This window comes from Ctenopharyngodon idella, chromosome 16, assembly GCF_019924925.1.
Source record: "Ctenopharyngodon idella isolate HZGC_01 chromosome 16, HZGC01, whole genome shotgun sequence".
NCBI classification, from domain to species: domain Eukaryota; kingdom Metazoa; phylum Chordata; class Actinopteri; order Cypriniformes; family Xenocyprididae; genus Ctenopharyngodon; species Ctenopharyngodon idella.
In genome coordinates this window covers 5,805,700-5,823,696 of record NC_067235.1, presented here as the reverse complement: position 1 = coordinate 5,823,696, position 17,997 = coordinate 5,805,700, and the positions used below count along the sequence as shown (strand labels likewise).

The window sequence follows — 17,997 nt, the reverse complement described above, 5'->3', positions numbered from 1 at the left end:
TGATAAGAATCCACTTGTGAGATTCTTATCATGAAGTTTAAGGTCATCATTTGGAAAGAGGAAGCAGGGAGAGCAGGGATCAAGCTTGACAGTGTGATTGAGAGTAATGCCTCACTTGAGACAGAAACTAGCACTCACTGTCACACTGCACTACCGCACACATGTGCCACATTTTCTTAATCATGTTTTTTTTTTTTATGGATATGACCCTGACAGCACACACGCAGGGGCGAGACGCCTGTTCTGCAAGCTCCACTGTTCATTATTTAGAATGTACAATGGCTAAAAGGTCTACAAGAATATATATTTGTTACATTAATTTTGTTGGTTTAAACATCACATTAAAGTTGGAAAAAGATCTGACATGATTTAGAATTTTTATAGTCATTGTATGTGAATATAAAAGTATACCAGATGTTTGGACACAACTGTGATGCTTAAAATGGAATGCATCTTTTTCTTCTTATTTTTTTTAATAAAACATTTACAACACAAGACATACAAATTTGTAAGGCAAACTTACTAACATACACAAAAAGAGCAAGATTTAAATTGGAATGACTTACTTTAACAAAGATGTAAATTCTCACAAAATCATGAAGAAATAATGTAAAGGTTTACATATGTGAATATGATATCATGTACCCACCAAAATTACCATGTTCACAAGTTCAAAAAACTGTTATTCAAAATATCCTTTAAAAACATGAGATCTTCTACAACTAAGGGATGAATATCATTTAGCTGAAAACCAATTAAAAACATCTGCTTAAAATTTAGAGGTAAAAATAAAGGTGTTCAAAGAGTTTCAGGAATGCAGCTCTTTCCACACTTTTTTTTTTTTTTTTGCACAGATGTCTCAGTGACGTACACTGTAAGACAAAAACTGGAAAAATGGAAAAGGTACTGCTAATTTTCTGCCAGGACATTACCTGTAAAGTTTTCCTTAACCCTAACACAAAAGACAGTAGCCCCTTTCACACAGCAATCCCGGTAAATTACAACTTTTCCTGTAAATACTTTTTATTTATTTTTACCGGTAAGATACCATTCACACACAGTGTTCTGGTAACACATTACAAGTAACTTGAGTTACATAATCAGATTACTTTTTTAAGTAACTAGTAAAGTAACGCATTACTTTTTCAATTTACAACAACATATCCAAGCTACTTTTTCAAATAAGTAATGCAAGTTACTTTTTCACATTTATTGACTGACAGCTCTCCTGTGGATGATCACACAGAATGTGGTTTAGGTCTTAAAAACACAAGACGCATAATAGTTAATATAGTATTGCAGTTACTATAGTACACAACTGCAGACCCGCAGCGCTGATGAATGAAAAAGAAGGCGAAAATGAGATTTGGCACAAATGTCAGATGTCTGTCTAACGCATGTTTACAGCTGAAACAGCTCCAACAGAGCTTTATGATTGGCCCAAAGCTGACTTCTTCCGTCAGCACGTTCTGACCTTGTACATACTCATACGGGTATTCCTGTTCTTTGTTCACACACAACATCATACCGGTAATTTACTGGTAATGCAACAACTTCTCATACTTGGAAATTAATAATAATAATAATAATTTGTTACATTTATATAGCGCTTTTCTGGGTACTCAAAGCGCTTTACATATGGAAGGGGGAATCTCCTCAACCACCACCAATGTGCAGCATCCACCTGGATGAAGCGATGGCAGCCATATTGTGCCAGAACGCCCACCACACACCAGCTTATTGGTGGAGAGGAAACAGAGTGATGAAGCTAATCAGTGTATGGGGATGATTAGGAGGCCATGATGGATAGAGGCCAATGGGCAAATGTGGCCAGGATGTCGGGGTAACACCCCTACTCTTTTTGAATGACATCCTGGGATTTTTAATGACCACAGAGAGTCAGGACCTCGGTTTAACGTCTCATCCAAAGGACGGTGCTTTTTGACAGTATAGTGTCCCCGTCACTCTACTGGGGTGTTAGGACCCACACAGACCACAGGGTGAGCGCCCCCTGCTGGCCTCACTAACACCTCTTCCAGCAGCAACCTAGTTTTCCCAGAAAGTCTCCCATCCAGGTACTAACCAGGCTCAGCCCTGCTTAGCTTCAGTGAGCAACCAGTCTTGGGCTACAGGGTGATATGGCTGCTGGCGCCAGTATTTTTGAAAAGGTCCTTTTCACACATAATCTCATAACGGTAATTTACCGGTAATTTACCAGTAAGAACTGGATGTGTAAAAAGGGCTAAAGCAATGCGTAATTAAAAGGTGTAAAATACCAGTAATATATCAATACAGAAAATTACTTCATGCTAACACAGTACATTAGCCCATATTTTTACAGATTTGTGTGCTTTCTGTGAACATTCGACCTGCATCCTTTAGTCCAGGGAGTCTGATGGCTCAGACGGTTCAATTATTCGTAACACCTGAGCGGAGAGCACTTGCTCTATTTCTCCATTGCTGAAATCTGTAAATCAACTCAATAGAGATTTGCTAAAATAATTTTTCCACTGTCTAGTCTATACATCTAAAATTGGACCTCCCTGTAGAGAAATCTGATAGAGTGCAGCTCCGGCAGACCTCTCTCCAGGCCTACACGGTCTCGTCAAGCAAAGGCAGAGCTAAATATACTTTGGAGGGAAGCCAAAGGGAAGCTCTGTTTTCTAGGCTCCTATTGTCCTGATCTCGCCTAACTGTACATATGCAGTCAAAGAAATGAGACGAGATACAGTCTGCTGCACTGGGCACTGACGATGACTATACAATGCTAATTATGCAGCACAATCAAGCTATGTTAAAGAGACGCATTTAACTTTTTGCACAGTGATTTCACTAAATGTATGTACAATAAATGTGCACTTAGAATTTTGCTTTATGTTTGCTAGCCGATACAACAGTACTATTGACATGGATGTAAGCTTACCCTATTCACAGGTGTATTTCTCATGCATGATTAATTAATTCCTACCAAAAAAAGTTTCATAGTAGGGCAGTTACCAAGTAGCAAGTGATTATTACTGGTATTAGCATGTGATCTCAACATTGCAGCCCCCATGGAGAATAAAATAGCTTCTTTCTAGAGCACTGATATGACTTAACCTCACTTGAATGTATGTCAGCATATTTTGAGCTGCATATCAGTGTAAGAAAATTTTCCAAAATACTATTAATTTCATTTACTTTAGGGCTAAAACTTATTTACAGTGGGAAAAATTGCTTATTACACATACACTACCAATCAGAAGTTTGAGGTCATTAAGATTTATTTTTTATTAATACTTTTAGTAAGGATGAACTAAATTGACAAAAAGTGACAGTAAAGACATTTATAATGTTACAAAATATTTCTATATTTTAAAAAAAATCACAGTTTCCACAAAAATTGAAGCTGCACAAATGTTTTCAACACTGATAATAATAATAAATGTTTCCTGAGCAGCAAATCATCATATTAGAATGATTTCTGAAGGATCATGTGACACTGAAGACTGTAGTAATGATGCTGAAAATTCAGCTTTGAACACAGGAATAACTGTTAAAATATATTACAATAGAAAAGAGTTATTTGAAATTGTAATGTCATTTCTCAATATTACTGTTTTTCCTGTATTTTTGATCAGCCTTAGGGAGCAGAAGAGACTTCTTTCAAAAATATTTAAAATCTTACAGATCCCAAACTTTTCAAAGTTAGTGTATAAGTAAATAAATTAATGTCTTTGACCCAGAAACAGTTAGCAGGAACTAAAATATGTTCATGGAAGAAATATACAGATATGCTTACAAGAAATATACTGATACGCTTGCAGTATCATTGTAGTTCTTATTTCTGAAGCATTTTTACTTAACAAATGTAAACGTGAGATTTTAAACTTGTAATTTTGTGTTAGTGAACAAAATGTAAATACAGCCATACAAAAATATGATATTGTTGGATAGTAAAGTGTTCCATTAACCCAGAATCTGAAACATCAAATGGAAATGGAACATGAATTTACATTGGACTGTAAAAACAAAGCACAAGGAGTGGCCTGCTCATTTCATGTCACTGAACAAGATAGAAATTGTTCTGTAGATGCTCTTCAAGCAAAGTTGTTTTGTCATCCTGAGCTCTCACTGCTATCACCATGAATTAGCCTCTTCATATCCTCTGGCAGTCAGAGCTGTAATAGGACTGAGATGTTCAAGCTCAGCAGGAACAACAGGGGACGGATTTGAGGAGGTCTTGCTTTAAAACACAGCTGCAGAACTTGTGCTGGGATTTGGACCGTGATCACTCTGGCAAACTGCCTTCTGTTCCTCCCATCTGTGCTTCCATTGTCAAAATATGATACAATAATCCAGATGTGAATAATACGGACACATAAAACGTGCAGCCGTTCCTTGCTCTTGTTTCATAGAGAGTGAGTGAATGAGAGGAAGATGTAGATATCTGGGACAGTAAAACACGTTTAGGGTGTCTGATGAGTTATGTAAAAAAATTTCATAAATCATTCTTCAGTAAGGGACATATTTGATTACTTGAAATATTGAAAAATGAATCTTCTTCATACACTCAAAAAAATGCTGGGATAAAAACAACCTAAGTTGGTTTGAAATTGGATAAACCCAGCAATTGGGTTGTTTTAACCCAGTGGTTGGGTTAAATGTTTGACCAACATGCTGGGTAGTTTTATTTAACTCTACAATTTTTTTAAAAAAATTACTGTTTTGCTTGCTTAAAATAAACCCAAAGTATGTTGGAAATTAACATTTATTAATATATTTAATAAATGAACATTTATTAACAAGTTTAATTAATAATATTTAAACAATAAACATTTATTAAATGGCTTATTAATAAATGTTCACCTTTTGATTATTATTCTTGCCTCTAGTAATTATGTGTCTGATTTTTGATTTCCAGCCTATTTTGGGTTAATTTTAAGCCAGCCATATAGTAATTCTTGAACAATAGTTGGGTTAAATGATAATACTGCCCAGCGTGTTGGGCAAACATTTAACCCAACCTCTGGGTTAAAGCATTAGTTCACTTTTAAATAAACTTTTCCTGATAATTTACTCACCCCCATGTCTTTCTTTCTTCAGTCGAAAAGAAATGAAGGTTTTTGATGAAAACATTCCAAGATTTTTCTCCATATAACGTTAATGGACTTCAATGGACACCAAATGGTTCAAGGTCCAAATGACAGTTTCAGTGCAGCTTCAAAGGGCTTTAAACGATACCAGACGAAGAATAAGGGTCTTATCTAGCGAAACGATCGGTCAATTTCGAAAAAAAATGTAAATGTATATGCTTTATATAAACAAATGTTCGCCTTCTAAGTGCTTCCGCCAAAACCGCATTTCCGTATTCTCCAAGAAGTTTACGCTGTATGTCCTACGCCTACCCTATTCAACTTACGTAAAAAATGTAACTGGCGCTGCGTTCGTTCCGTAAGTAGAATAGGGAAGGCGTAGGACATACAGCGTAAACTTTTTGGAGAATACGGAAATGCGGTTTTGGCGGAAGCACTTAGAAGGCGAACATTTGTTTATATAAAGCATATACATTTACATTTTTTTTTTTTCGAAAATGACCGATCGTTTCGCTAGATAAGACCCTTATTCCTCGTCTGGTATCGTTTAAAGCCCTTTGAAGCTGCACTGAAACTGTAATTTTGACCTTCAACTGTTTGGTGTCCATTGAAGTCCACTATAAGGAGAATAATCCTGGAATGTTTTCCTGAAAAACCTTCATTTCTTTTCGACTGAAGAAAGAAAGACATGAACATCTTGGATGACATGTGGGTGAGTAAATTTCTAAATAAATATCTGATAATGAGATAATGAGCTTGATCAACCTTCAAGTGGATTTTGGTATAATGTTTGAATGTTTGTAGATGATTGTACGTTCTAAAACAAATTCTAATAATTTGTAAAAATGAAAAGAAATGGGTTGTTTCTGAATTATAATTTTCCAATACTCCCCAGTTCTAATAAACATACTCTCATATCATGGCGTAAAAATAATAAAAACATTTCTCTTTGAAGACATCTGGCAGAGATGTGCTCATCTGTCACTTCTCATCTCCATGATAATAACCAAGTATAAACTCAATTGTTCTCTAAATCTTTGGTGTAACAGCAGGATTGAGAACAGCAATCTTTGTTGTAAAATCATTACAAATTCTACTTGAATAACAAATGAATTTTGTTTTAATTTTAATTGTTAGAAAAAGTAGAATTTTCAAGATCTTAATTTTTTTTTTTAAATAAAGTAATAAAGGAAGTAAAAACTTTGCAAGTACATGTCAACTTATTCTGCTAACCCTAAACCTAACCAAACAGTCTACTAATTCTATAATGAGAGCTAGTTGACATGTAGTTTCAAAGTTACTACAAAGTTGCAAAGTCTAAAGTGGACTATCGAAATAAAGTTCCCCTAGTTGCAGAATCACCCACATACAGAGTGTTGGACATGTGACGCTCAAGCTAAAACAAACCAGACAGGTCATTATTATATCCAGAGATCATAAACAGTGTGTCATTATTCTGTACAACTGCTTTTTGGACTCGTACAGCTTGTGAAGAATATCTATCCATTACGTAATGTGTTATAATCCTTAATGTGTTCAGTATAACTATCAGACTTCTGTTCTTTAATGCATTCATATCAACACGTCTGTTTGATGTGTGCCACGCAGGACATCTGCAAAGCCCTGTGGTGCCATCGGGTCGGAAGAAAATGTGAGACCAAGTTCATGCCAGCCGCCGAGGGCTCTGCCTGCGGTCCAGAGATGGTGAGTCACAATCACGGATGTGTTCAGAAGCATCTCACCTTAAAAAGAAGTCAAGTTACACTCGTCCCTTTCAGCTCAAGTGGCACAAAATAAAAAGCCAAATGGTCTGTTTTGTGTCATTGAAAGAGTTTAATCATTAACATGCTCTCATGGTGATTCAGCCTGTGACATTAACCCTGCGGGGGGAGAGAGCATTTTGGGGGGTTTTTGTTGTTCTTTCAGATGGGTTTTAACAGATGTTTAATGTCTTAAATGAGTGTTTCCAGGGAGGCCAAGCAGAGAGAGGTTGGTGTAAATGCCAGCGGATTGAATGAGTGAACAATTCATGCTGAGAGTTACGAAAACAGAATAAAGTGACAGTGATGTTCACAACAGATTTTGAAGAGCTTCATTTGAGAACACACTGTACTAGAAAATGTTCAGTTCGACAGGGGAAACCCTTGTGAAAAGGATGTGCGCTTTATTGTATTGAATGTGCACTTGTAGTGGACTTCAAATTTTAAAGTCGGACAAAAACATGAAAAGTTGCGATAGTCTTTTCTTCCCTATTGTGACGTATATCCAAGTGAACCAGCTTCTGGAATCAGAAAAAACTGTAGGACGATACTTGATTTCGTCCAGTTTGCAGTCAGTTGTGGAGGATATTTAGTCCCACCCTTCGCCAAGACATACATCATAAAAGGAAAAGATGTCGTTTCGAGGGGGAGAGGAGGTTAGCGTTTTTGAATAAAGATTACGTGGGCATAGGAATTAAAAAAAAAAAAAAAAACGGTGTGCAAAGGTAAATCATTTATAAGCACTGCAACAATCTGTAATAATATGTAAGTGCACTTAAAGAGAGTACACTTTCATGACTGTTTACTTAAGTGCACTTTTAAAAAGTGTACTTTGTAAAAATGTCAAATTAAAAATGCTTTAAAGAAGTTGTTACATCCACCAACTGGAGTGCCCATGATCTCCACCAGAGGGCACTCCTCCCGACTCCCTTGCTGTCCCATCATGAACTTCAATTCCGATAACCCTTTGCCTGGACTCATTATTGTTTGATCACTTCCACCTGTGTCTCATTAGCTGGTTAAACTCTGCCTATATAAGCCCTGTATTTTCACTCATTCTTTGCAAAGTCTTGTAAGTGTTACACTGCATTTTTGAGTGCTTTCCTTCTGGTTACCCGTGGTTTCCTGGATTTTCCTGTTTTTTCTGCCCTGTGTTTTGACCTGTTGCCTTTTTATGGATTATTAGTGATGGGAAACCGAGGCTTTCTGAAGCGTTTGAGGCTTTCATCAAATTGTGCCGAAAAACGGTTCGTTACTCAAAGCTTTTAACACAGTGCGCATTAGCGACATCTGGTGTTCAGACTTGTTTTGCTTTGAAAAAGCACCTGACCAAACAAAGCTTCGGAAGTCCGTGACATACGGAATCTCTCTTGTCTTGGATCAACACAGTTCTATCTAATCTGATCTAATCTAATCGAAATTAATTTGTGACAATGAGACCACAGCTCATGTCATGTGTAGCCTGGTCAACGGATTCACATATTGATCAATAATATAAAATATACAATGATGTGATCATAATTGACGTGAGTAGTTGAAAAAATATTTTGGGTGAGCTGTTTAACCCTTATGTTTTGTTTGGGGTCTCTGAGACCCCAGCAATAAAACATGATTAAATGCATTTTCCTTGCCAATTTTTTCAAACCAGCTATCCCGACTTTCCGATACTGCATGACATTCGAAGCTTCAAACGTCATCAATCACGTGATATTGTCATTTCGATACAAGCATCGGTACAGTGTGTGATACAATAGTGCTTTGAAAACTGCATCGGAGCCCAGGTATCAACCGTCCCTTCACTATGGATTATGATTCTGCGTTTAATAATAATAATAAAGCTGTGTTTGGATCCTCAACCTTCGTGTCAGAGCAGTTCCTGCCAGAAGTATACTTATTTTGATGTGTTGACTAACATACTAAAACATGTAAAGTACTTGATCACAATTTTAACTGTTGTTTATTTTTCTGTAGTTAATATATTTTAAATGTACTAAATTACAACCATCATTATAAGTGTTATTACAAATATGTTTACATACATGACGGACAAGTTTCAATAGAAATAACATTAAAGTATATTTTAGTTTACCATAAATGCCTGTCAGTATACTTTAACCATCTTTCGAAGACAATAAAAGTAATTATGAAATTACATTTAAAGATGTACTTAAGTCCTATTTAAATGGGTCAGAAAGCACTCCAAAGTTCTTCTGTTTGCATTTAATATAAATTTAAACTATTAAACATTTTCATTTAATTTCAGGTGCATGCAATTAAGTGCCACAAAAACATTACGCTTAGTTCGCACTTAAGTATATTATTTTAAAGTATATTATTTCCGTAATAAGTATTCTTTTATAAAAGTATGCTAAAGTGCACTTCTTTTTCACAAGAAAAAATGAGCGCAGATGATTGAATGTTTATGCAGTTACAGACTGTTTGACACTGCATCAGCATAGTTATTTCTATACCTTATTTAGGGTCATCTCGGCTCATCTCAGATTTCAAGCTAAAGACGTGTGTGGTGTGGGTCAAGTTTTACAATGGAACTTTTGCTGTTCAAACTACAAAAAAGTGTCAGATACACCAACCACACAAATAGACAGATCGCTGCTGTGTTAGTCAGTGTTAGCTGTTAGATACAGTATTCGTCATTGCTCTCCTCCCTCTCTCGTTGTCCCTTAGGATGCCTTTCCACTGATTCAGGCTCTTCACAGCAGATTGGGTTTAATGAGCTCATGCGGGCCTGGGCTGACCTCCTGGGCCATCTCTTTACTAACTTACGTTACTGAAGCATGTTTGGGGCATTAGGGTAATTACAGGCCCATCCTGAGGTGCAGGAATAAGAGCACTTCTCTTACAAACACACTCTCCTGTTCCAGCGCGTGTCGTCTCTGGCTGATACGGAGGCGAGTGCTGGTGGTCTTAGATGTCTTTCACATGTGTTCCTCGAGGCTCTTGGAGGTGTTCGTTGTGTGATATATTAAACACGACAGTTTAATCTGAGTGAAAGCCAGTGACGGTACGCAGCACTAATGATGACAGTCTCCTCTAGGAATCCTGACAATCTGCTTTCAGGAAATATCAGCTCCATCCCATGAGTTTCAGTTACTCAGAGGGTGTGAAGAGCACTGGACTAGGACTATCATTCATTCGGTCATTAACGTCTCACACAGAGATAAATTAGATGGAATGGTGCCTGATGGGAATTAAAATGAATCTGTGAAGCTGGGCCGTTCAAACAATAATTTACTCACCCTGTTGTTCCAGACCTTTACAAAACTTACTTCAGTTGAACAAAAAAGGTGAATTTGCAAAAGAAATCTGAAATCTGTGAGTCATAATAGTGCATGACTCACAATTTGCACAATATTCCACATAGGGCTGCCCGATTTGGGGGGTAGGGGGGGTGGGGGGTGGGGATTTGAATTGTAATCTAATTTTTCTGATAAAAATTGTGATTTTAAAATGCAATTAAAATCTAGGTTTGCTGTTTTTGTTTGCAGGGCTGCACAATTTGTCCAAAAATATTGTCATTATATATCTGTCATGATCATGTTTAGTTTCATTGTCTTTAGTTTCAATGTCATTGTCTGAGTTCTCAAATTTTTTTCACAGACGAAAACAAGATGATGACTAAATAAAAATGCATTTTGAATGACTAAAACTATGACTAAAATCTTCTCTAATTTTCGTCAACGAATCCAGTCAGGACTGCTGTCCTGTGTGGAAGATGCGCACATTTGAAGTGTAATGTGCTGATCTAACCGCGGGAAATGTGGCGCTGCTGCGTGCTCTACAGGCTCGCCCAGGCTCTTCAGACTGCTTTGCAATTAATGAATAGTGCACATTTATGCCAAGCAATTGCTTACAAGCTAAAGTTGATGAATTATGACAATGTTTACTACACAATTTTTGTAAGGTAATATGTTTTAGACGGTTGTAAGAATGCATGTTTTATCTCCCTCATCTGAACTTAAATGAGCAGCCTGCTAAAGTGCAGACTGCAGACATTTCAGAATAAGAGTCATGGTGTATATTTCGGGATGGTTTATAATTATTATTTTTTCCTGGTCATTATTGTTATTTTGTTTACACAACAAACTGTATTTAATTTAATTTAATTTCTATTTAATTCATAGTAAGCTACTGTCACAGGAAGGAAAGACTAAGAACATTATTGGACACATTATTCAATATATTTTACAAGTATAAGGGTTATTATAGTTAAACCTAAAACCATAAAAAAAATCTTCATTACTTGAAATAAACGTTAACTGAAATAAAAAATAAATATATAAAAAATGTAAACTTTTAGTTTCCAAGCTTTGGCTTAAGCTGATGTACTAAAATAACTAAAACAGAAATAAAAAACTATAATGACATTTAAAAGCAAAAACTAAAAGACATGAACACAAAAAAATTACTAAAACTTTTAACTAAAATTACAATGAAAGCAGAAAAAATAAAAATCAAATCTAATCAATTAAAAAAAAAAAAAAAAAAAAAAAAAAAAACTATAATAGTATCTCAATGATAAGTGTGTCAATCCCTGACATGTACTGAATTGAGCTCTCTTTCGTGTCTTTTTGCACTTAAACGGTCAAAAAATGTATGTTTTGGCAAGTAAAGTACAATTGGTTGTCTTAAGTGAACATAAACAGTTTGGAGAATATCAGATGTACAGTATATCAGTGATCCATCATCACTCTGGCTCCGCCTCAGACTTCTGAGTATCTGTGTATTGCTAGAGAAATGCTTACTTAGTGCATTACAATTTAACTAAATTGGATTTCAGTCTAAAATCTAAAATCTTAAGATATTTAGTCGACTAAAACTAGACTAAAAGTAAAACAATTTCCAATGACTAAAATATGACTAAAACTAAATGGCATTTTAGTCAAAAGACTATGACTAAAACTAAATCAAAATTTGCTGTCTAATTTAACACTGCTTTGAGGGAACTTTGCGGAGTATGTGGAGTGGGTGCTGGTGCAGAACAACTCACCGATGAGGACAGATGAGGACATCACCAGCCCCACTGTAGATATAGAGCACAGACAGCTCCTCTGCGGGAACGCCAGAGACCGATTTCAACACGGAGCCCGAGCCAAACGCGGAGTCTGTCGAGGTGTGTGAGCCAGCAGCAACGACCGTAGCCCCGCCCACGATCTCACCGCTGAGGTTAGTGCTTTTTTTTGTGAGCCAGCAGCAACAACCGTAGCCCCGCCCACAATCTCACCGCTGAGGTTAGTGCTTGAGGTTAGCTCCTCCAGAGGCTCTGCCAAGCTGCATGGATCCACAAGGAGCATTCCAGTCATAAGCTCCGCCTTGGCAAGTGGATCCCACAGCTCCACCTCAACCCTCCAAGGCCCGGACTCCACCTCGGCCCTCCGACCCATTGGCTCCACCTTGGCTCAACGCTCTTTCAGCTCCGCAGTGGACGGTCATCCCTTAGGCTCTGCCAGGCTCCCTTGTCCCTCTGGCTCTACCTTGATCTATCATCACTCTGGCTCCACCTCAGACTTCTGAGTCAGCTGCTGTGCCTCAAGTCTCCACCCCTCTGCCTCCACCATGCTCCTCCTTCCCTCCGGTTCCACCATGGTCCTCACTTCCACCATCTCTGCCCCGGTCTGCCAAGCCCACGCCTCCAGCTTGGTCACGCCCGCCTGCAGCTTCATCTACCGTCTCAACCTCAGTCAGTCATCTCTCTCTGGTTCTGCCTGGTCCGTCTACCCAAGTTTCCACCATGGACCTTCAGCATCAGCGTCATGGTTCTGGGTCAAATTCTTGGTCCCACTGTCTCCACCCTGGCTCCTCCCACCTTCATCTTCACCCTGGTTTCTCTGGTCATCACTGCCATGTCTGTCTCTGCCTGCTTCTCGTCCTCCTTCAGAACCCTCGCCCTCCCTCCCTCTTTCCCTCCCTCCCTCCTCAGACTGGACTGTTTAATAGGGCAAGGACGCGCTTTCTGGGGAGGGAGAGTTTTTTTCACGATCATGTTTAGTTTCACTGTCTTTAGTTTCGTTGTCATTGACATTGCCTGAGATCTCATTTGTTTCCATAGTTCCTAATAAATCCTCGCCTCTTTCCTGTTATGTTGATTACCTTCCTCTGTGTATTTAAGCCCTCAGTTCCCTAAGTTCTGTGTCTTGCGTTAAAGGTTATGGCTTGTTGTGTTGTCTTTCTAGTTGTTGGAGTTTATTAAAAGTATCGTTCTTTTGTCATCACGCATCTTCCTTAGGATTTAAACTACATGGAAAGTTGTGAGAGTATCAATATGGCAAGCAAACAATGAATGAATGAATGAATGAAATTATTATTAAATTAAAATAAATAAAAAAAATCCTAAATAAAAGCGAAGTAAGAAATATTATTATTGTCATATTTCACTGTAAAATAAATGTTTGACTGTCTTAATTTCTTCAATTTTAAACTTTAAAGATTCTCTTTTGCTGATAAGTGCTTCTCATTACAAGTATGTGAAGATGGTTGATGTATGTTGCATTACCAAATGCAGATTAAAGCAGTCAAAAGACACATAAGTCCAGTGGGATCTAATGTATTTGTAGTCAGTTGTCAGTCATTAATGACTTAAATTTCAGTCTGTTCCTCACAATACTGTTAAATATACTGTATGCGTCATATGAACCATTTTTATGATAGTTTTATCGTGCTTGTTTTGTCATTTTGAAGATTTATGTTCATTTTACGGAAAAGAGCAGAAATTATATTCTTTAAAAAATCACCTTTTGTGTTCATACAGGTTTGGAACAACATAAGTGTGAGAGAATGATGACAAAATCTTTCTTTTTGGGTGAACTATCCATTTAAATTTAAAGACCATTATCGTTCAGACTGATGTGTGTTTCTGCCTGTGGTTTGCAGTGGTGCCGTCGTGGTCAGTGTGTAAAGCATGGTGATGAAGGTCCTAAGCCAGTGAACGGTCAGTGGTCATCCTGGTCTGGGTGGTCCAGCTGCTCGAGAACCTGTGAGAGTGGAGTGACCTACAGAGAGAGACACTGCAACAGCCCCAGGTACATTCAGACCTGCAGTCGAGTGGAGTATCAGCCAATATAAAAAGTGGAGTGAGTCTCCAATAAAGGCTTGTAAAGTTTAAAATTTTGGCATGAATAACGTGCACAGCAGGATTTAAAACAAAATGAAACAATGCAGAGAAGGAGCTCTATAGTAGTGAGTTCTCTTTCTGTTCTCATAGCAAGCGCAGAACTATTCAGAAGTACCAGATTTGAATTCTGTCATCTTTGCTCATGGAACCACAGAACATTTTCTGATGCAGTGAAACTCAGAAACAGAGTTTCAGCAGAATTGGAGACAGTGGGATACATTTGATCCATCTCTTATGAAATACTGTAGTTCTACATGATTTTTCATTTCCAACAATCAGGAATATAATAAGCACTGCTGCATGGAAAATTGCTGGCATTGCAAGTAGATTTGATTTTTGCACTGATAATTGTTCATCTTGTTCATGATATGTTGCTTTATGCTCTGCTGCACTTTATATACAAAAACTTTCCTCTACAGAAATGTAATTTTAAGCATCAAGAAAACTGATTCCTTGTCAATGTAGAATGACATCTTAATTTTACTGGCAATGCATCTCATTACTACAACAAACATTACAGCCACTTGGCAACCATGAGTGATGAAGTTGCTGTCAGCTCTAACGGCCCCATCACGTAAATCAGGATGTCTCGCATTCTAGTTCTGTCTCATGATCAGTTTTTTTCCCCCCTCTTCTCTCTCAGGCCGATGTATGGCGGCAGGTTTTGCGAGGGCTCGTCTCGCTCTTATAAACTGTGTAACATTGCTGACTGTCCTCAAAATGCAGTGGACTTCAGAGCTGCTCAGTGTGCCGAGTTCAACAGCAAGCCCTTCCGCGGATGGTACTACAAGTGGAAACCCTACACACGCGTGGATGGTTGGTCTAAACATGTATTTTTATTGGTTGAGGGGATGTATAAAAGAAATGAGCCGGTGCCTCTGACAAAATTCTGGATGAAAACATTATTTATGAAGTTAGACTGAAGTGAAGTATGTTCAGCCTTCACATAATATTCACCCCTCTTGACTTTTTCACATTTTGTTTCTGTTACTCCTACAAATTGTAATGGAGGAAATGTGTCTGTTGGAAAATGTGTCTTCCTTCCACCACACAATAAATTCAACACATTTACGCACTAGAAAGAACATTTACGTCTCTGGAGCGATAGACGATTTCACCCCCCAAAGTCATTACTTTCTACATGATCCTTTAGAAATGATTATAGTCATGCATCTTCTTTCAGGTATGACTGGAATCTCTATTCTTCAGCACAAGGTATCTTGAGATGGAGAAAGTTGGTTCAGGTTCTACCACAGATCTGATGTATTTCAAGCCATTTCATATTAGTTTATCCGTGTGATTTGGGTCATTGTTGTGCTGAAAAGATCTTCATACTTAATGCAGATCTTTGGGAGACTGAACAAGTTCTCATGAAGGGTCTTCCTTTATTTGGCTCCATCCATGTTGTCCTCAATGGCAGAACGTTTTTCAGTTCCTCACGAAAAGCAACCCCAATGCATGATGCTGCCATCTCTTCCATTCTCCAATTAGGAAATGTTGCTGGTTAAACATTTTTCTTGGTTCTGGAACATTTCTTATCAACAATTCAGATTTTAGATTTAGGGTTAGGATTAGTGTTAGAGCTTAGACTGGGAATGGGGCTTCATATTGACCAGGTATTTCCCTCTGATTTTAAAGCAAGTTAATGGTGTGGGATTGGGTTATTATGCTTTTAGGAAGATTCAGAGCTATGTTAGTCTTTCTATAATCATTTCCAGCTGTTTTCCAACTTCATCTCAAAGTTCCTTGGGCTTCATTAGTTGTGAGACTCACCAAGTGATATTTGGTGTGCTTTCAGACAATTGAACACAGATGAATTTGAAATCAACACAGTTGTACCTAGTTAATGTATTTTGTGTGATTTCAGAGTTAAATTCCTAGTGTGATTGAATAGTTAGGCAATTCAAACCAAGCATGATGAAATAATTAAGATAGATATTCTATGTAAATATGCTATAGTTTCACAATGTCACAGAGCTGGAACTAAACCATGGGGGGTGAATACTTTGAACTCACTGCCCACAGATTATCGTTTCATTAGTTGCCCTCAGTGTTTGGATCACTGCATGACTTCAGTCACAGTAAATTGGTGAGAGCAGATTTTCTAAAAAGGAAACTGACGGTGTTAATGCACATGAGATTTGCTGAGATCTCAGAGCTTGGACATTTGTATTCAATGAACTGTGTCTGATATTCCTGTGTGTGTGTGTGTTGCTCCAGATCAAGACGTGTGCAAGCTGTACTGCTTCGCTGAAGGTTACGACTTCTTCTTCGCCCTCTCCAGTAAAGTCAGGGATGGGACACTCTGCACACAGGATGGCACTGATGTCTGCATTGATGGCATTTGTGAGGTAATGTACAATATTCACAATTTTGAATTCATTACACTGTATAACCTGAGGTGTTTAGTGATTGTCTCTGTTGATATTATAACTATAGATACTGTCTGGCCTTAGTCTAGTTATTTGCAAGTAACTGAGTAATGTGATTGTAGAGTAACTCTCACAATGTGTCTACACCAGACACGAGTGGCGCAATGCAACGGGTCAAAAGACAATAGATCCCATTATATGATGTTTTATTAACAAAGTTCAGAAGGAGCATGTTCAAATGATCTACCCAATCAGATGAGGCCTATAAATACGTAGCCGACTCACCTATGTTTTTTTTCTGCATCCCTCCACCACCCCGTCTCCTCACACTTGCCTGGTTACTATCCTAACCAAAGATACAGGGAGTACTCTGGGTTCGGGCGACATTCTGAGCTCGGAGTCCTCTCCCGGACAGCACGCCAAATACGCATACTCTTTTACTCTATCTAATCATTTGTAAGTGTGAACTTGTGAAAATCAGTGTTGTTGTCTACAGTGGATGTGGCGCGACATGACAAATCCCCGAGAGTATAGGGTATATATGTGACGTCACCGTCAGCCGGAGTGACAGCGGTTACGCCCACTGAGTGACAACAAGTGGCAGCATTGTTTTTTAACACAAAAAACACATCTAAAATGGGAAAGAGCTTTGCGATTGACTGTACAAATAAATTTGACAAGAAATCCGAGGTATATTTTTTCCAAAAACTACAGAAAAGAGAAGCAAATGGATCACTGAAATTCACAGAAACAACTAGACTCCATGCAAAACATCGATTTGCAGTTATCATTTTGTGTCAATACATAAAATTTTGGGGTAAAATCATACCTTACTTACGTATTGTATTGTTATTTATTGTATTGACAACTCATCAATTAAATATTTACCATGTTATATTCTGCATAATTGGATGTTTTTAAAGTGATCATCCAGATTTAGACCTACCTATAATGTATTTATATAAAGCGTTCACAGGCAAATTTGCTTTATGTATTTCCCCGGCATCGAAATCAGGCACATATAAATGTCAGGAAACACGATTCCTGGCTGCATGTCAATATCCATGGATTACTGGATCTTTGGTAAGTAGTAATGAACAATATGGAGTCCAACCTTTAGTTTAAACTGATAATCGTTTGTTTTACTCGCGTTTTCGCAGTTTCCCCTATTAAATCTAGTCATGCAGCAGGTTCTTTTGCCACTCAGTCCGGCTGAGGGGGCGTGTTCCGGCGGGAAAGTGATGTCAATGCATATCCTCTGTAAACTGATGCCTCGTTCTATTTATGACATACTCCAAGCACTCGCAAATGGATTTGTAACGGTCGCTTTTCCGTGTCCAGTGTAGACAGCTTCTAGCTGTTGCGGTGCGGAGTGATGATATGCGTCAACGGTCGCATCCGGTGTAGACACGGTGTCAGCTGTGTTAAATGCAAAACATTCTTCACTCAGGCTTGTTCTATTCTCTATCTCTATTGTTCTGATACATGGATATTATAATAAAAGCATCTCTCAGTTGTGCTTTAGCTGGGGTTTTTCTCTGGAAATGGACTACTGACACAGTTTGTGTTTTATCATCAAAGCCAGAGCTTTTCAAGAGGGATCATCTGTAGTGAATTCTCACAGTGCTTGGTTTTATGTTTTCTTCTGCTGTGGAAATCCC

At 38.0% G+C, this 17,997-nt stretch overlaps 1 protein-coding gene across 1 annotated transcript in view; it reads left to right on the top strand.

The window, feature by feature from the left end:
* LOC127497765 (A disintegrin and metalloproteinase with thrombospondin motifs 16) overlaps positions 1-17,997 on the top strand; it is a 104,057-nt gene that overhangs the window by 45,042 nt on the left and 41,018 nt on the right. The window contains exons 11-14 of the mRNA XM_051866499.1: positions 6,684-6,779; positions 13,724-13,872; positions 14,608-14,780; positions 16,185-16,315. Coding sequence (XP_051722459.1) covers positions 6,684-6,779; positions 13,724-13,872; positions 14,608-14,780; positions 16,185-16,315 — 549 coding nt within the window. The remainder of the gene's footprint in view (positions 1-6,683; positions 6,780-13,723; positions 13,873-14,607; positions 14,781-16,184; positions 16,316-17,997) is intronic.